The sequence below is a fragment of the Manacus vitellinus genome, unplaced genomic scaffold (genome assembly GCF_001715985.3).
Source record: "Manacus vitellinus isolate BGI_N305 unplaced genomic scaffold, ASM171598v3 scaffold_25_pilon, whole genome shotgun sequence".
NCBI lineage: Eukaryota > Metazoa > Chordata > Aves > Passeriformes > Pipridae > Manacus > Manacus vitellinus.
The window spans coordinates 1,234,121-1,254,759 of record NW_021939882.1 but is presented as its reverse complement, the minus strand read 5'-3'; the positions used below and the strand labels follow the sequence as shown (position 1 = coordinate 1,254,759).

Genomic DNA, 20,639 nt, shown 5'->3' with positions numbered 1-20,639 from the left:
TCTAAATCATCCAACTATATAGCTACTCCACTGCTCGTAACTTTTACTCCAGTCAAGCGTGCAAACCTCCATTTGTGTGTTTTCATTTTTATGGCCTTTCTGGTACCCCTACTGCTGCCTTAAACATCTTTTAAAACTGCTGGTAAATCATACTTCACTATCTACAAAAGACATTAGAAGACAATGTCATAATTATACAGAAGGACTAATTTCTGAGTAACTTTCCCTTATGATCAGCTTTACTTGGACCATACTACAACCACAAACAACTAGGATCTTTGTCAGTCAGTGAGGTGAATACACATTCCAGAGCACATACTGTTAAAATTAAGAAAAGCATACCAATACATTCCAGAAGTCGCATTCAGCAGAGACACTTGGGTTCTACAGTGCTCACAGCTCCTTTTAGGCATTCTGTTACTGCACTGCAAAACACCAACTTATATATCCAGACATTTTTCTCCAAGAAGGCTAATAACATGGCTATCTCTGAACATTGCTTTGAAATTATAGCTTTCCTTTGCTGCATGTCATGGATCGCTTACTTCTTGTATTAGATTATAAATGGCTGTGCCAACTTACGTATGCATGTACAGCACAAAACACAGGCAAAGATCCCAGCAGAGGCCCCTGGTGTTACTGAAATTCAGCTGCTGCTAATAATAAGAAGGGAAAACATTTCCATATGTCTGGATTGGGAAAAAGAATTCACGAGTCTCTGATTCATCTGCATCCATATGCTGATATGTAGACAATACTTATGGACACATAGACATATGCGAGGCAGCCAGCAACAGGAATCAAATCAATCACAGATCACAGCATGTGATTTGCCTAATTATGAGCAACACCTCACATTTTTTATCTACGCAAAAAGCACTTTGTGAGCGAGCAGATGGCACTGCTATGGGATGGCACCAGCCTCGACAGTTGCAGATGCAGAGCATTTACACAGCACGCTGAAAAAATGACACAACACAAGCTGCTTCCTGGGAAAAAGATTCAAATTGAACAAGTGTCATCAAACAAAATACACGTATTTATTGATGTTCTGAACTTATCTGATCCAGCCTCTCTTTTCCAATCAAATATATATGTGCAGGTCAGGGAGTGATGCTATCCAGACATCACTGAAGTCTCTCAGAACTGCCACGTGAGCTGCCTAGCACAGAGGAGAGGAGTTGCAGACCAACTTGAGTCTAGTTACAACCCGCAAACCATTTAAATCCACACAAGCAGAATCAATAGGAAGAAGCCCTGCAGAGAAAGCAATTACACTGCAAAAGCAACTATATTACAGCACGGTGAGGGCTGGAGGCAGGACACAGGCAGCCATCCTCACTTCTGTGATTACCCAGTGGAGTTCTCTCCAAAGCATCTGGTCTGTGAAATGACAAGGTTCAGCCCGGACATGTTCCTGAAATCAAAGAGTCTCTGTTTCTGGGCTCCTGTTGCAATTAAAAGCCTCTTCTTTACGAGCCCTATCCTTCAGGTTTGCTGTGTACCAGAGGCAAATGCAGGGCTGTGCATCAGGAAGCAGGTTTGAAGGGCACAGAGTGCTCTCCTTTCCAACAGCTTCATGGGAGTAATAATCTCATTTCCTGGATCTGTAGTTATTTATTCATTGGAGACTGAGCACTTGCCACTGTACAAGACACAAAGAAAGATCATCTGACCATTCCTGGTGACAGAAAATTCAGCTTTTCTATTCCAATTCTTGGTTTTATTCGTGGTTTTTCTGCTTTTTTTTTTTTTTCCTGAGCTGCTGTAAATGCATGACAGGTTTGAACCAGCTATAAAATGATTGATGAAAACCATATTTAGGCCTTGTTGTGGGAATATTTATTGTAGAAATATACTCAGTTAACCCTGCAGGGGGATATCTGGGAAATCGGGAAGGATGGAAAAGAAAGGCTGGGCCCATGACTGTACCTCTGATACCAAAGCAACTTGATCTGCTTTAATTATGATACAGGGTTATGGGGTCACAGAAACATTAGCACAAACTAGTTTTGAATTGCTCTTATCTAACCACTCTGTTTCTTCTGCTGAAATGATCAATACTTGGCTTTAAGAAGGATGCTCTGTTGGTCTACATGACTAGACAGAGTCTTCCTTACAAGAAAAAACAGACGGGCCAAGCTCTGACCGCAGTGACAGAACAGTTCATGTGTGAGTTACTGTCAGACAGGAACTGTCTCAAAGAGGGAGACAACTCAACTGTGCACCAACTGCAAACCTCCCTGTGCCTCAGAGAGGCTGAATGTCCAACAGCCAAGGCGATGGAACACTTGAACAGGTAAAATGACAGATGCAGCTAAGCGTGTGACATGGAATTGGACTGATCCGGAGGAAAGATGCTAAATCATGCTGGACTTCGCTACACTGAACACATGCACCTACAGAGAGCACAGGAGCAAAGTTCTGATCAGTGGGACAACTGCAGGATCAGGATGTTTTGTGTTGGGATTTGATTGTGTCTTGCAGTTGCCAGTCAACAGACACTCCTGAGTATCTGCTTCAGGGTGAAGAGAGGAGAGAACACAGGGTATTGCTGTGGTACAGGGCTGATGAGCAAAAAACACATCTCTAACCAACATCACTGGGGAGCCGGGGAGGGGTATTTCAAGAGATGTCAGGCTCACAGGAAAAGCAGCAGATGCTTTTTCCATGCCTGGAAGAAGACAGGAAAGTTGTTTGGGGAAATAGTGAGTAATGGCAAAAGCAGCCAAAGAGACTGGGGTGTGTGAAGGTAACACAGAGCACAGGGAGGCATGCAAAAGCCAAGGACCCAAATTACTCTTTGGCAATCAGCAGGGCAGCTCGTCCTCTTGTGGTTTTTAACAGAAGGCATTTGCCTCCCGGTGTTTTTATTCCTGAAGTTCTTTCAAAACTCTGGAGGAACAAAACTGATCAGTGAAAACACCCAATGAGTGGTTCCTACCAGCAAAGGGTACAGGAAGGGTCCTGCCTGCATCTTCCTTTTCCTTCTACTTCACCTAAGCTATGCTTCCCAGAATGCTGCATAATAGATAATGCTGCAGACAGAAACAAAAAGCCTCCTTCTTTGCCAGGTTGTACCAACATCAGGGCTCATAATTTATAAATAACAGTTGGGATGTTAAGAAAACATATAGCAAAGGTCAGTTTGCAGTAGGAGCTGGGGATTTCAAGAGGCAGCAGAATACAGATAGAATATTTTGGCATGAGGCAACAGTAGCATGCAATCAAAGGTGCTTCTCAAGCCAGCACCAGCGACAACACACATGCCATTGCCCAATGTGGCCTTTACTTCATCTAAAGAGTGAAGGATGTTCTGCAAAAAAATGGAGGATACAGGCTCTGAACACACAACCAAAGAAAGCATCAGAGGAAACGTGGTCAGGCTCATGCCACCAACTTGCTGCCTTCCAGTCATGGACACCAAGACCCTAAATCAGCTTCAATTGAACACATACTCTTGACCTTTTACAGCAATTAGCGTGTGTTTGGATTATGGATTATTTGGCGATTCATTGTGTGGCTTCACCTGTGTGTACAACACGACAGTGAATCTGCCTAAAGGAAAATATCAACTGCTCTAGGGTAATGAACAGCTGTGCCCACTTGGTACTTCTAACCTGCAATATATACTTAGAAAAAAATCAGGATTTTAACAAAAATAATGAAATGTTCACACTCTTACTGATCAACCCAATCAAAAGAAAGAAAACAGCTTTTGGCTAAAGAACTGAAAGCCTTGCTGGAGATCGATGCTTGTTCTGTCAGACAAGTGACCTTTCTTCTCCCCTCAATGAACCCACTGTCTGTAATTTTATTTGTTTCTCTGCTTTTAAATACTGATATCCTACAAAGCTTCTCATTGGAAAAACACATATTACTGTTCAGCTGTGCTGCCTTGGGCTGCAGTCCTATCAGATTACATCCAAGAAGGCTCAGTTTGCACTAATACTTGGAAAAGAAGACTTTCTAGGCACTGTGAAGAGGAATATGAATAATTCAGTGAACAGTAAGCCTCCCCCTGAATCCATAACCACCCATTCATGGGGCCACAGGTAATCTTTTGCAGCTGCTGCTGGTTTCTCAGAAGAGAAACGGAACTCAGACATTCATCACTTTTATTCATTAGATGCCCCATGACAAATCAACTCCTTGTCTAAATCAATAGAGAAACAAGAATATCAAGCTGCAGCTGGAAAGAAAAAGAGAGAAAAAATCCTAGGTCAAAAAAAGCAATTTTAATTGCCTAGTTTTAGATTACTAATTAAGAATCCAACAAAGTAACCTACACCGACTAAGAAGATAGTGTGAAAATCTTGGCATGTATTTACTCACCATTTTCATAAACAGACAATGATTTACAAATCGAATTTTAGCATTGCTGCATTTGAAATAAATGTTAAACGAAACTTTCCCTTGTAGACCATAAAGAATAACTTTCCAAAGGAAGATGTGTCTCTGTCCTTAGAAAGGATGTTTCTGGCAGAAGTTGGATGAAAGCAGCACTGTACAGATGATGCACTCTGCAGAACCTCAGAGGTGTGAAGGCAAAAGCCATGGAGGCTTCAGCTCCACTCCTGCTCAGGGAAAAAAAAGTGAGGAATCTCCTGCTGTTTTATGTAAGGATGGCAAAAAAGGACTGTGCTTGAAGGATGAACAAGGAAGACATACTGTGAGCTAAAACACCTTGAGTTTTCTTTCTGTTCCATGTTTGTACAGAGTTGAGCAGGATGAACTCCCACCAGTGGCTTTGCTCTGCCACACACATACACTACATATAGACAGTACATATAGACATGTAGACATATGCAGCAAAAAACCAACTCTAGGCATGGGAATAGCCTTACTCATGTCAGTGAAACTACTTATGTCTAAATTATGCACATAATTAAATATCTGGTTGAACAGTCAATGCCAATCAATGATTTACTGACAAGTCAGAATGTCTAACTCTGTGACTAGCTATAGCCATTTTTATCACACATGTACAGCAGTGTTCTGCACTCCAACACTGTGCCACTAACACTGGTGTGGGACTGCCCCTTACTGCCCCAGGAGTTGATGGCCAGGCACAACCTCAAGCAAACAGAAACAGAGATCAGAAACAAAGATGTTGCAACCAGGAAGATGTTAACAGCTAAAGAAACAATAATTTTTTCTTTCAAAAGCAGCAAGTCAGTTTTCCCAAGACTCTCAACCAATTTGTCCTAAAAGAAAAAGGAGCAAATTTAGAGTTGTCCTGGTTTTTCCCTGTGTTCTTCTTTCTCCAAAGACATCATCTGTCATTTAGAAACCAAACAGTCAGAGAAACTCTTATTACTGGCATAGCAACTGGCAAATGAAACCTGGAAATCCTTACTTTCCTTTCCTATTGCAAATCAAAGAACACACAACCTGAGCCGTCTGTAAAACCGGTTGTGTGTGCCTGCACTTGCTAATGACAGCACAGCTTGTCTTGTCAACTCATGCCTCATAAAATACATAACTTTCCTGCCAAATTAGTTTTGATCAGCAGAAGAGTTGCAGAAGTGTTTGCTGTCCTGTAGTAAAAAGACACAAAGCTCTGCTTTGAGGCTTCTTGGAAACATGAGAAAAACATTCTTTTTCTTTATAAGTGGATCTTTCTATTTGTCTTTTAGTGTTTCCTTTGTCTATTTTCCTCTATCTTCCCTCTACCCATACTGTATAAAGTTTCATTTCTTTTTCATTTTTAGTATTAGCAAGTTGCTTTTGCATTTCAGATTTTCCAAAGCAGCCAGAATCCTGATTGTCAGAAGCAATGTTTAGAAATGGTAAATCCTTAAACTTTGAACTTCAGGGAGACAAATGCAGCCTACACAATCACACATGTTTTTCGTGCCCCACTGTCCTCCTTTTCACAGCTGAAATACAAGTGATTTCTGGGATCACAGCAAAAATGCAATGCAAAAGCTTAGAGCCCACAAAGCCCCCAGCCCTAACCCAGAGCTCACTTTGAGCTGTGACGCTCATCACTTGTTTTTAATGACCACAGAGTCCAGCTGCAAAAGTTTAAAATGGAGAGCAGGTGGGAATCAGATCAGAACAGCAAAACAAACACATGATCTGGGCAGTTTCCCTTTCCTTACACAACCAGTTCAAGCAGAGATATTCTACCTGTCAAAGGGAAAAAGTAAAATACATTGAGAGACCATTTTAGCTCAGAAGCTGTTAACTTGTCCACATCACCTCCATGGCCCAAACTCCCTTAACAAGAAGGTGAAAACTACTGATTATAAAGTGGTTATTCAGCTTATGGGTTCAGATACTTCTGCAATGACCATATGGGGTTTTCTGGACACAAAGTCTCCACTGATGTCAGGATAAGAAAGCACAAACATGTTCCCAGGGTTAGTTCATAGATGTAGCCATAATACAAATATAGACAAAAGCTGAGGTAGGTAGCCCACTTGGCACAGCTGATTGGCTTTAATAGGTGTTGATTACACTGCTCATATTGCATGAAATTAAAAAGCTTACAAATGTTATAAGCCATTACCCTTCCATTTAAGAGAGCTTATGACAAGTTAGCAACATTTAATGAAATCCTTTTTTAAATGCCATAGGCAGCCTCCATGAGGTTTTATTTTGAAATGCAACTTGTGGAGTTATTTCAGAAAGTTTACATCAGAGCTTCCTTTCTTGCACTTCTTTGGGATACTATGATTTGGCAGCCAGTGGGATACTTCAGTTCCCTGTTGCAGTCTCAGTGTGTGGCTCCTTGCACAACCAACCAGGAAGAGGCACAGCAAGGTTTAATTCTGGTGTTATTGGACACGCCCCTTCAGCCAGCCTACACAATTCCCTTCAAATGCTGAGAGACTTCTGACCAATTTCACTATGAAGGTAAAGGGAAATGTTTTCATAGTTGCTGTAAAATTTACTTAACTTCAACCTTTTCAGCACACTGGAAATATCACAGAGCCACGAACTGCCCCCAAAGCGCTGGGGCAGCCAAGGTTCAGTCTGAAGTAGGCTCTCTGGATTTCATTGCTTAGGAATGAAATTTATTATAGGAGAATGTATCAATTTTATAAACCCCACTGTACCCTCACAGCCTACTGCTGTATGCAGACTCCAATCTGCTTTGGATGGTGATGGCAAAAATATCAGTACATCAGGTGAGGACACTTCTGCCAAAATGATGCCTTTTGCAACTTGCTCTTTCACTGCATCCCCCTCTGACTGCCAGCTCTCCTCTCTGCTGATCACTGTCAGGCAAGCAAGACTCAAACTGACCAAACTGAGACACATCTATAGCAAAAGCACACTGGCATGGAATCTAACAAGCTATCTGGAGTGGTGCCACAAGGAATGCTCAACAAACCCTACAGGGAATAGAGGAGATGGCCAGGCATGGCTACAAGAAGCTCATTTCTGTTGGCTCTGCCATCACTAGAAACCTTGTTCTTCCCCCTCCCCCCTGCCCCAAGTTATTAGGGCAATATCTTAACATCTGAACCAAAAATCAATCAAGAAGGAGCAAGCTACGAAGATGCAGTCAGGATCTATCCTGACTGCAGCTATTGTGCTTCAGGAGTCAACCTCAGGTAGTGAGATGTTTTCTACCTGAAGCTACAGTGGCAGCTGAACTGCCCCAGAGGCCAATGCCAGGAGACCAACACCTCCATGAGCTGACAGGAGCTCTCACTGGCTTGTATGCAGCATAATATGCAAAGAAGATTCCTCTCTTCTATAAAATCCATTCTCTAAGGGAATAGTGAAATGCTGGGAGGAACAATGGCCTAAGAGGGGGTGGGAGCACCCAGGGACTGCTGACTGATGGTAGCATGGTGAGACAAACTTCACTTCCACCCTGTGATGGTTTCAGTGAGCATGCTGAAACCCTTAAGCACTTTGCTAGACCAAATCATCAGGATCTAATTCAATATCCATTTATTTCCCTGTAAACTTTGACAAAGGAAGGAAAGAAATTATTCTTTCTTCCACAAAAAAATAGCAGCCTTCTTTCATGCTATCTACCTGAAAGCTACATTTCTACTACACAGTTTGAACCTCATACAAAGTTGCAATTATCTTGCCATCTGCATTGCCTTTTTATCTAAATTAGTATGTTATATTGCTTATAAGTATGTATTTATGGCTATGAGGCAGGTATGCCCCACTGTGGGCACATGTCATTGTTTAATCCAAATACATGGTTTATTGTTTTTCAGGGCGTATTTTTAGCTTGGAGGCAGGTAGACCTGCAGAGCAAATAATACAAAAGAATAGGTCCATTACAGAAGTGCTTCTGTGCTTTAAAATAATAGCATGCTTCCTCCAGATCCGAACATAGTGAGGCAAAATACATTGGCAAAATAATTACTTATCACTCTTAAAAGCTTCCTTTAAATTTTCTATCATTCAAATACTGGCTGGGGAAAATGTAAAGGACAGACAAGCATATTTCATGCACTCGCTAGTCTAGCTTGTATGCTGATGAGAACTTACTAAACACCAGTAAAGGGAATAGCAGTTATCAGCCCTAATTCACAACTGTGAATTTTTTAGACCAAACAGATGCCTTTGCAGAATCCCAGCCAAGTGTTAATGACAGCCCCAGTTCCACTGGAGTCACTAGTTATTTTGTATGGCTTCAAATGAGGGCAGGTTTGCTCCAATGATCTGAGCAAGCATGCTGCTTTCAGAGAGACACTCACTGCTACAGTGAGTAGGACAGGGTCCTCTAATATTACCCAAAGAAAGGAAAATAACAAAAAGACATAGTCCTTTGCCTCAGGGTTTTTTTTTTCCTTTGATGTATAGGATTTTTCTTCTAAACTCTTTTTTTTCCCCAGTTGATTAAAAATAATGGGGAGCAGGCCTTCAGCATGAGACCATCTAAATACAATAAGAGATCTCTTCTAAAACACACTTAAAAATCTCCCCAAAATCTGCTCAGTGAATTTTGCCATCTCTCTTTTCAACAACAGAGCTTGGAACTCCCCCAGGTAGAAGAGACCAAACAGGAAAGGTTAGTGCCCACGTTTAGTTCTGTGTTCCCAGACCCATCAATAAAGAGCCTGCAAAAGAGCTGAACAGGCAGGACCTCAGTCAAGTGCTTTTTTCTGAAGCAAAGTCAAAGTTGTCAGGCAAATCCATATTCTTGTCTTTAAAAGGATTCAGGATAAGAAAAATTAAGTCCAGGTGTAAACATTTGCAAACCGAGGTTTATTTTTTTCTATCTATGCACTTGAAATGAACATTGAAAGGGCAAACCCTTCCTAATCCTATCATGGCAATGTCTTTCTCTGCTTCCTAAAGCTGAGATTATCATCTCATTGGTTGTCACACAGCTCCTGAGAGAAGTAATTCACTGGATTTTCCTGTGTTATCACAGCACAGGATTTTATTTCTCTTGTTATCGGAATGGAAAATGCACATAACTTGTTCTCTGTCTTGCTCCTTTTAAGTTACTTGCAGACCTGGATGTGGCAAGCTTCCAAACACCCCAACTGCACTAAGAAAGTTAAATCTGGGCAACCTGCTTCTTAGCAGCTCATCTCAACACAGGCAGGAAAATTTCCAGTTTTAAATTTCTATTCCAATTAAGGCAATGAAGACTGAAGACCCCTAAACTGTTGCCATTGCTTTCCAGCACATAAAATTAACAATTTGTGCTGCTGTGTGCAACTTTCAGTCAAAGTTGGTCTGATTTATAAGCAAGCAGATGGTTCACACGATAGTCTACAATAAATTACCACAGTTAGAAAGACAGCTACATTTTGAGAGTGACAGTGCAGCTGAGCTACAGATGGGTTTATAGATGACCCTTCCAATTTTTAATAATCTCCATAATTTATCTGCAAGCAAAGAAATGTGAGAATTCCTAATGCACCTTCTTGACTAAGTACAAATCACTTTTATTTACACAAGTAATACTTCATGGTCCAGTTAACTTCTTAATTAAAGGCAGCAAGATGCTCATGTTCCATGCAAGTGGCATGGAAAATACTGTTCAGTGTACAATATGTTCTGCTGGGAGTTTAAGATGCTCTGAACACTCCTGGAAAAGGGAACTCATCTATCTCATTTCTTTAAAACTAAGCATTAAGACTACAAGGGTGCAAACACTGCTACCACCAGTTACTTTTCATTAACCTCCAGATAAACTTTAGGGTCATGCAAAGCCTAAAGTTTATCTAAAGGTTATTTGCAAGATCTGATTCTTGAAAACAGACTTCTAATCCATACCATAAACCCAGTATTGCTGAGCCAGGACTAGGATGGGGAAACAGCAGGAACAGAGACCCTCATCTCTGTGTAAAGACAGAGGGATTTGGAGGGGTCACTCTTGAGTGGGTGAGGGAAAACGAAAGCAAGCCTGGGGGGTGTCAGCTGTGGTGCAGAAAGAAACTGGCTGGAAGCAGCTTTAAGAAGCCAGTTCATGTCAGTGATTTCAATGGTCACTTCTCTGGCCTGGGACCAAACCACATCAGTCCAATCCTTCTGCTAATCCTTCTTCCCCTTTTGAAGGGACTTACAGAAAGATACCTTTGTTGGGTTGTTATTGATTGCATGTCATGGTACAACAGATTCAGTCCTTCATGGCTGTAGTCTCAGTTGCAATGAGAAGCACATCTCAGTGCAAGTACTCTGTCTGTAGGGTGGTAAAAGCAGCAGAACCTACTAGGGCTCTTTAAGGCATGAACTACAGAAACTCAGAGGGTTTCCCACAGCCAGTCTCATGGAATGACATTTGAGGGCTTTTCCTCCTCTCTAAACCTTGATCTTCCCTTCCAGCCAAATTAATTTGAAAAGGGATCCACTTTTAAGAGGAAATCCAGAACCACTGTTAAAACAGAAGGCACAGCTCCCAGGAAAGCAAGTCTGTGTATTATTGTAATTACTGCCTTCCTGGGAATTCAGAGATGCAGCAGAGAACAGGCAGCAGTGACAAATTCAGGCCTTCAATAATAATCAACATTCACGTTTTGCAGATATTTTGGCAGGGTTGCCCAGCTCTGCCCACAGCAGGGCAGCATGAGGAGCAGCACCACAGAGACACACGAGTGGGAAAACCACTGCACAGAGGTGATGGGACTGCAGCCATTAATACAAAAAGTGATTCTTCTGCTTCCCTTCCCTGGCAGCACCAACACTCCTCTATCCACAACACAGAACAACACTGAGTTAAATCTGTTGTGTTTTTTAAAAAAATTAAAATTAAATTCTTCTATAAATAACCAGCATCTGAAAGTCTTTGGAACTTATATGAAACCATTACTTATTACTGTACACAACTCTTAGGTTGTTTCATTAAACATATGAAAAATTGTCTATGTCAGATTATTTCTGGGATGCTCTTTGCTGTTATTTGTCATATTGTTGCTGTTATGCTTCACATATTTAAAGCTGCATTATGCACTTCTGAAAACCCAGAGAAGATCACTATGGAATTAGTATGGATGTTCAGCTGTTACTGAGTGCTGAATTTGGCACTTTATTTTAACAATATTCATCAGGTTCAGGAGCTGCAGGCACACTTCCCTCCAAGACAACACTTGGTCATACTACTGTTCTTTAAAAAAATATAGTGTTGAATATTTAATAGTATTTTAAAATATTCTATAACTACAATACTTCGATTGACTGCAACACTTTCCTTTGCTTTCAGAAAGCCAAATTCACATACAGCACAATAAATCAGTTGTCTGAAAGCAACAGGATCACTCTTGTTGCCCCCAGCCCAACAGTAATTCCAGAGTTATCACGAGCAGCCGGAAAGCCAGCACAGGCTAATCCAGTTTATTCCAGTGAAAAGTCAGAGAAACTATACACATGGTTTGTGTAACTATATAATTAATACAGTTCCCAGGACTCATCTACTGAAGCCTGCAGGGATGCTCCAGCTCACTAGACTGTAGATCAAACCTTCTCCACTAACAGTAAAAATAATCCTGGATAGGGGATAAAGCAAGGAACGCACACAGGCATTACCTTCTACTTCTTGTTCCTTGTATTCAGTAATCTGTCAATGGTGTGGAAATTATTTTCACAACCTTAGGAAGGGGGCACCTTTTGTAGTGCCTGATGTATGAAAATGCAGATCAATATGGTAATATGAAAACAGTAAACTCCCCAGTAGCGAGTAGTTCTTAGTTCTCTTAATAATCAAATATTATTTCCATCAACGTAAGTAGAGAAAAAGAAATGTAAGTAGCAATTTGTCAGTCTATTTATCAAACCAAGTGCTGCACTTGGTTCCCACACATCTTATGTTGAAAAGCACCTGACATGTAAGGTTTTATGGTTCAGTTTTAATTCAGGGATGAAAACATTTAGAGATATGAAGGTTTTCTTACTAAGTTTTCTCCCTAAATGATTATGCTTGTTCAAACCAATTCCTAGCCATCATGCAGAGGTTACAACCTTCAATAATTAAATCGGATATTATATTGGCTGTTGTGTTCATTATGCTACAAGTTCCAATTTCTACAAGAGCACTGAAATGCTAAGATAAAAGGATGTTAAGTTTATTTAATTAGCTATCTGCCATTGTTATCAAAATGGAAGGTTGGTATCTGACTCAAATTAACACTTTAGATCAGGAAATAAGACAGATGATATCTTCTGAGGAAGATCCTGGAAACTCTCTGTAGTCATTTCAGTTATTTTAAAGCTGCTCAGGACAAACAGGATTGCACTAGAAAAAGTCACCGACAGTAAATGAAGTGCTGCTATGAAAATGCCATTGCAATCACACTTGTTTTTTTTCTCATTTTCAGTTGTTAACATTCTTGCCACTTTTGTTGCACAGTCACTTCTAGCAGCACTGAATTTTAACTGCACATAATTTTAAAACAACATAAAATAGGACTGAGCACATAATACAGGTTCATTGAGTCAACAAACAACAGGTCAGGCCCTTGTGCCAAGACATCAGCTCTCTGCTCTCTGCAGAAAAGGCATAACCAGTAAAAAGAGAGCTGGATTTCAGAACTACCTGCCATCCCTCTGCCTCTAATATCTCCTTTCTTACCTAATAGAAATATTAGGTCCTTCAGTGGAGGTTTGTTTATGATATATCTCAAAAGAAGGCAAAAGACAGTGTGAAACCTCAGAGGTCCTAGAAATGTTTTAACTGTAGCTTACACAAACCAAACCCACGAGTATCAACTTTGCAACTGCCCAGAGGATACAGTACCTGAATGAAATCTTCAAAGGACACCCATTGCCTCACTCCTCAAATTGCATTTGTATAAAGTGGCCAATGGCCAAAGTAATTTATCCAATAATGACATTACCCTGCCACTTTTTGGTTTCTTTCTGTTAGGGCTACAGAAATGTGCTTATTCCCTTCCCAAAAACTTACTGGTCTTGACCGGATTTCTTTGGCGTAAAGAGGTTTCAAGAATTCTGAATCTCCTTCAAGCTTCAGACCCTTTTCCGTGATTCTCAGGTTCCCCATTCCATCCTGAAAGACAGACAAAAAGAAACAACCCCATTAGTTACAATTACTAAATTCACCAGGCTGCCAATAGCTGATTTTTTTCCATAGAAGATAACACATATAGCACTGGGAGGCACTAGAGAATGCAATTACTTCTGTTATCCTTGTCGCTCGGTTTCTGTGAAAAAAAAAATTCTATTCAGAGCAATCTGCAGTGCCCCCCAGTAAACCATTTACACAGATGAAAGATGTTCCTTTAAGCTAAATCATTCTCTGCTCACAGAGATGCAGCAATGCTCTGTGTTAACAGGAAACTATTCACTGTAATATCCACCGTCTGCCTGTATATTAATATACCTTCTCATTCATAGCAAATAATATAAAGACTGTGTGATTAATTCTGCCAAACTCCATATAGAGAATATGTGATTCCACTGAATCAAGAAAATAAGGTTTGGCTGCATAGCAGTATTGCAATAAAATGTGGTAGGGAACTTTACCCCTGTTATTTGGGGAAATCTTTGCAAAACATGTAATCTTTGGTGGGATTTCTTTAGGGCTATCAGCCTTTACAATAAAAAGATGTGGAATCACACTGATTATTTTCAAGTGTCACAGTCTTTCTGTGCTTTCAATACTGTTAAGATGCTGCACAGCTTTATTGGAATATACATTTATGCAAATATTCCCTCTGGAAGAAGTAATGATACAAAAGGAATAAGGCTGCTCTCCTGTCTTGGGCTAATTTCTGGCTTTTCTCTCCCTCAGTGATCAGCTCAGGATGGGAGCCCTCACTTTGCTCCTTGCACATCCGAAGGACATCCCAGCAATCTGAACCTCTGCATTCAAATATTTGGGTCTTCTGAGTCATTCCCATGCCCTTCAACCAACCACTGCAAAGACCATTGGCCAGGCATTAAGTGACTGATGGCTTCTGTTGAGTCCCAGTTCCACAGCTGTAGCTCTCAGTCCCCACCCTCTCCCCAGCCCTCCCAGGCTCCACAGTTCTACTGCACCCTGCACTTCCATGGCAAAAATCTTCTTGGCCCCCAAGAGATGACTGCAAATGGCCCCTTTAGAAATTGTTTACCTATGTTTGTGCAAGATGTAATGAAAGATCTGAAAAACCATAAGAGCAAAGAAAAGGTGTCAAATTTTTATGAGTTTTTCTTATTTTGTTGTTGTTGTCATTCTTTTTTTAATGCAATAAGACAGGTATATGGACACACTGGCACAGAGCAGAACTGTACCAAAATATATTTCACCTCTGACACATGAAAGCTCTAACTTCTACTAAGATGATGGATTTACCTTCATTTAGGTTATAATTGCTTAGAAAGGTGTGTGTGTGACAGAAGCATGGTGTGGGTAGAGAATTGCACAGGTACATCCATAATCAAAACCACATCAAATGCAAGGTACTGTTTCTAAGATTCAGGGTCATTTTTAAAGTTTGCAAGGATTGAGGTAAATTGGTTGTTTTTCTGAGAAAAAGATGGTCTGAAGAACACCTTTTAGCATAAAATTGCCTGAAATCACTAGGACTGGAGAGTAACACAAGCACCTCAGTTGTTTCAGGGATTTTTTAGGAAAGTGGAATGCACTTGGGTAGGAGCCCTAAGAAGATCAAGAGGAGACCTGGAAAATCCAGGGAAATTGCATGTATTTGGATATACATCTTGCATGCTTTCTAATTCATCTGCAAAACCCCTTCCCACCTCTCTACTCCCTCTCTCTCCCATTGCGAGTGCACCTCCAGCACCAGAAGAGGAATCACCGTCATTACAAGTGAATGGAGAACCCAGAAAGACTTCCATGAACTACTGCCAAAAGGCATGAATTTGGAGGGATAAGAATCAAAGACATCTCACAGCTCGGCAGTGACACTGGTCACTTGCCAGAGGTTCTCCTGTTCCAAGAAGTACCATTCCCAGGCAGTTCTCTGCCAAGTTAAAATCCTTCTTGCCAGAGTGTGGTGTCTTACGAACAAAGGTGACGCTGGGTGATAAAGTGACCGCTGTCATCTCCTTTTGAACTGAAAGCTGTAGGCAAACTTGAGAGACATATGCTGAAAATGCTACGGATCGTTGAAGAGAGGGAATGAGAGATGGCTCATAAAACACCACTTGCTACATTCCTTGGCCTGGGTGGAAAATATTGGCTTGTGAATTCTGGGTTGGTGGTGGCACAGAAGGGGTTCATTTATTTCAAACAAAAGGATGGAGGAAAATGAGTGAATTGTGATTATGCACCAAAAAAACCCAGATTAAATTTTAATAGCGGTGTGCTTTGCGATTCGAGTGAGCAGGAATTATTACAGCTATCTGCAGACCCTCACATGTTTTGGGCTGCTAAAAAAAAAAACACCTGTATTTTTTTTTTCTCAAGGTAGATATTTCAGTAAGGTTACAAGCTTTGAGGGCTTTCACATAGCAGTGTCTTCTCTGGTTTTAAGAAAAGTGGCAGGTCAGGCAAGCTGGTATGTGTCCCATACAGCTGCAAGAATGACCACCTGTGTGGATATGCAATGCTGACCATTTCCAGGGCTTGCTCCTGAGCTGAAGTGGGGCAATACTTTACCAGTAATGTGGACCTATGGACAAAAAGGGACTTGTCAAGTCACCACCAAGCTGTGGCAAACCAGAAATTTTGATGGCTCACAACTATGTTCTATCATAATGATACATATGATTATATTAAAAACACACATTTAGCTCACAGCCAGCAGGTCCTATATACCCCAAGAGAGGTATCAGGTCTATGGGACAACATACTACAACCAAAACATCACGAACACATTTGATTAATTAAAGCAGGTGTATTCTCTTACAAAGCCACTGGGTTGGAGAAAAAGAGGTGTTTCCCCATGTTTTCTTTTCAATCTCCAATCCCCACTCACCTTTCCTTCCTCCAGTGGCCGCCAGAATTAATAAAAGCTGCACCCACCAGATGTCCTGTCTTGACCTCCCTGGTGTTTGGGAGCAGATGCAATGCTTAGCACTGACTTATGACTAACTCGCTGCTGCTCATGTTTCTCATGATTAAAGCTGACAGTTTTTGTAGTGACAGTCTGGGTCAGCAGGTGAAAAAACAAGCAAAGGTTGTAACCTGAGTTCAACAAGTATCGTGGCCTCTTATTGTACAGTCATTATAAAATAATATACATCTATTATTTCCCATTAAAAAAAATAAGAAGAAGCTTGCAGAATTATATAGAGGTCCCAAAATACAGATACATTAGAGAGATATCACTGTGTGAAAGACTACTTCACAAGTTGTTTTGGATAAAGTATCTTCATCCTCCCTAAATTATATGGTTTAATAACAAATAAATGTCATATTCTGCTACAGAGAATATATATGAAAGTTCCTATGAAATTTCACGGACTGTGACCTATAAAATGTAGCAGAAAACTGCCTAGAGTGACAAAGACCAAAATGTTTTATTAAACATTGTGTCTGTGATTGGTATATATCCTTTTCTGCCACTCTACTGCTTGTGAATAAGGACAAAAACCCACCAGTATTGATTATTTGATACTCTAACATCTGACAATCATTGTTTCTCTCCTTTTTATTAATAGACTCCTCGGCAGAGTGAATTACTTTACTGCACAGGCACAAGCCAGCTTTGTGGGAGCTCCTAGGAGGAAAGCTCCAAACAGGAAGCACAGAGTCAGGAACTTTCCATTACCACCTTGTTTGAATTATTCCATTTTTTGGTAGGACATGGCAAAAACTTTCACATCAATTATATCATCTATGCCCTCTCTCTTTTTATGCAATGCCTTGTACTGGACAACCATAAAAATGTATGTGCTGTTGCTGACTGCTCTGGGTTGAAAGGGGAGAGTAATCCTGAATAACATAAACATCATTTTGGAGATGCTCAATGAGAAGGGAATTTGTTTTTTTTTAGTATCCCGAGAAGCAATTCATTTTTACAGCTAATTATGAATGATGGTATAAGTGTTAGGGGAACAGCCCAGCATTGATGCCATCTGATCATCAAGGCTCCTCTCTGCCTTTTGGGTAGCAATGTGGCCATACAAGTGGCTAAAGCCCAGTTTGGTTTTGGTTTACTTTTTAACAGTTGTGGGTTACTTTAATTTTTTGGTTTTTTTTAAGTGTATGGCTGGTAGCAGAGAGATTCAGTTATCAGAATAAGAAAAAACAGCCAACCTAACCAAAGAGATGTAACTGCCGTGGTAGAGGCTTTAAACTGAGAGAGAGTAGGTTTAGATTAGATTTTAGGAAGACATTCTTCCCTGTGAGGGTGGTGAGGTCCTGGCACATGTTGTCCAGAGAAGCTGTGGCTGCTCCAACCCTGGAAGTGTTCAAGGTCATCTTTGAGCAACCTAGTCTAATGGAAGGGGGGGAGGGTTGGAATTAGATGATCTTTAAGGTCCCTCCCAACCCAAACATTTCTGCAATTCTATGATAAATACCTGGAAGTGGGACTGACCACACCAACCTGAACTGCTTTCACATAGGGACAGAGGTAATTTTCAGCTTTCCTTGCCATTCATGGGCAGCTTTATTAGACCAGGCTGGACTCACACTGCAGCTTAACCCAGTCAAGAACCAAGGTGGTGATGACACATATTCACTGTGTCCCAGGATGCTTTATCTCTCACAAAAAATAAATTCAGCCTTACACTCTTCTGTGCTTCCTCTGTTGTCCTGAAATTTCTGAACATAGAGGCAAATTTGCTGTTTACTGAGGTCTTTGTCAGGATTTTAAGGACACCTGTGATGGGGAACAGAGATTGCTCCAGCTGCCTGCTGGCCACCACCAGCACCAGCAGGTGTTTCCCCATGGTTTTTCCTGCACCTCCATTCCTTTCCAGTTTTCAGGAGGAAAAATGTTGTCAAGGTTTCTTTGCACAGCAGGTAAGCACTCACTTTTTTGCTAGGAATAAACTGAAGTTATGTTCAGCAATGTCCTGTGGGAGAGAATTATCTTTGGAGACTGCTCATGTCAGATGGCTGAAACACCTGATTATCGTTGCTTGTATTATTGATTGCTGTGCTCTGCATTGCTTCCAGATATGTGCAAGTTATTACACAGCTCAATACATCCAAAGTTAGGAAAAAAACCCAGCAAATGCAAGTGACCTGGTTTTTTTCTTCCCTTCCTAGGAAGATTTCTGTGCTGTTGTTCTCTCTCTGACTTGACATTAAATGTTTCCAGATTCCATGAATTTAAGGAAGGTCTGTACAGAACACATTGCTGCCAGTGCTTCAGAGCTATACCTCAGCTCGAACACCTACTTGCTCTAATTGGATCTTCCCTCCCTCTTTCTCATTTGCTTCAGTTAATTTGCCATCTTTATAAGAATCCCAGCATCCAGCTGTGGATCAGCAGCAATATTTTCCTGTGGAAGCCAGAAGAGCCTAAACACCTAACAGCAGCACCAGTACTATACAGTTAAATCTGGTTACACAGCACAGTCCAGAGCAACATACACTTCGACAAAAGGAGACAACACGTGACAGCTTCTTCCTCTGGTGTAAGACCTTGCTTTGAGACCTCATGTACAGACTCAGGTTTGTGTGGACAGCAGAGAGAAAAACAAGCCAACATAGTTTTACACAGCCTATATGATCATATCCCCGTGTGCACAGATCCAGGCTTATGCTGTGGATTGCACTGTGAGGTCTCACGTCCACAACTGGCATTCATCTCCTTCTTCCTCTGCTTATTGACCTGAGATGTCCCTGTCAGATGTCTTACTGGTAGCATTTGAATTTAAAGGCGACAGGCACAGCGCAGGATCACTGTGCTGAGACCTTGGTGGGTGAGGGAAGGTGACCCCAAGCACTTTGCATCACTGTGAGACAGTATATATACCCTCTCCAGGGAAGGAGGGGGACACAGATGAAGAACAGCTAAAATCTTTGCAGCTACTCGGTGCACTAAAACAACATTATAAATCGCAAGATTAGCAAGCAGCTCCCTGCTGAAGGCTCCATCCAGAACCTTGTGAACAGCCTGTGAGAAGACACCTCTAAATAATCTCTGGTGCTGCAGTCATCAGTCACAGGGAGATATGGATTTGAATGAATAAAAACCAGCTGTGGGAGTCACCCAATGGAAAAAGACCGCTGGTGTATAAGTTATCTAGGCACATTTAAGTTCCTTCCACAGGTATGAAGTCATTTGTGACAGCTACAGGAGAGTCAGGTGGCTTCTAGCTTATGAAGGAATTTTGTGCAAGTGGAGGAAATGCAGACCATTGTGGTTTATGTGAAATGCAGCCCAAACGAAGCCCATGAGAAGCTCAGAGCCCTTCCTTTCTAGTGGTAACTTCTGGTTTTGTGAGTTCCTCTGCACAACTGCACAACAAGAGGCAGATGATGAGGATACAATGAGAAGAGGACAAGAACTAAAAAGACATCCATTTACAGCAATGAGCTGTGATACAGAAAATCTTGACTTTATTCCCATCGGGCTCCCATGCTATGATGGCATTAGGGATGTCTTCCAGGTGCATGTTCCTGTAGCACCTTTTCCCTCTATCTGTTCCTTCCACAATGACCGTGTGCTCACCAGAGCCAACACCATTCATGATGAAGGTTACTCAAAGAGCCCTATGAAGCTCTCATGAAAGGCAAAAGGCACTGATGAATTGGCTTTAGTGGAAGTTAAGGAGAAAACTCTTAATGGGCAGAAAGAACAGGATCAATTGTGGTTTTCCAATTACTGTTTCAAATAAGTTACAACTGACCAAAGCAACTAAATGTCATCCCTTGAAACGATTCCAAACTAGTCTTGGAACAATTTCTAAACAAATCCTTCTGCCAAAGCTTGAAGAAAGCTCTGCTCTGGATTTACTGCATATTACTGAAATTACTTTAGGCAGGAGGTATTTCTTTCCAAAGCAAAGTGCTAGTGAGTTTACTCAAAGTATGATCACGTGTGACACGCCAAAACCAGGATTTCTATGAAACAAGTACCCCATCTGAGAATATATTTTTTTGCAGGGAAAAAGATTAGCAGACCTTTTGGGGAGATGATTATGAATGCCACTATTGTTACTACAACTCAACCATCACATGCAGAATTCCTCTCTAGGGTTCCCTCTCCATCGGTACAGCAGGGAAGAGATCCACACTTGGCTTTCACGCCTCCAACTCCTTGCTACAGAGCACTTTGGCACTGAAGCATTATAAAATGAGCCATGTTCTCTTGAGCACTTTTCTGCTTTTTTGCTCCAATGCA

The 20,639-nt window shown here is 41.2% G+C and overlaps 1 protein-coding gene across 3 annotated transcripts in view; it reads right to left on the bottom strand.

Annotated features, from left to right (window-relative positions):
- The window catches only part of SGCD (sarcoglycan delta), a 321,287-nt gene that overhangs the window by 56,825 nt on the left and 243,823 nt on the right, over positions 1–20,639 (bottom strand). For all 3 annotated transcript variants that reach the window (XM_029960163.1, XM_008931808.3, XM_029960164.1), the window contains exon 4: positions 13,337–13,438. In XM_029960163.1, the coding sequence (XP_029816023.1) occupies positions 13,337–13,438 (102 nt within the window). The remainder of the gene's footprint in view (positions 1–13,336; positions 13,439–20,639) is intronic.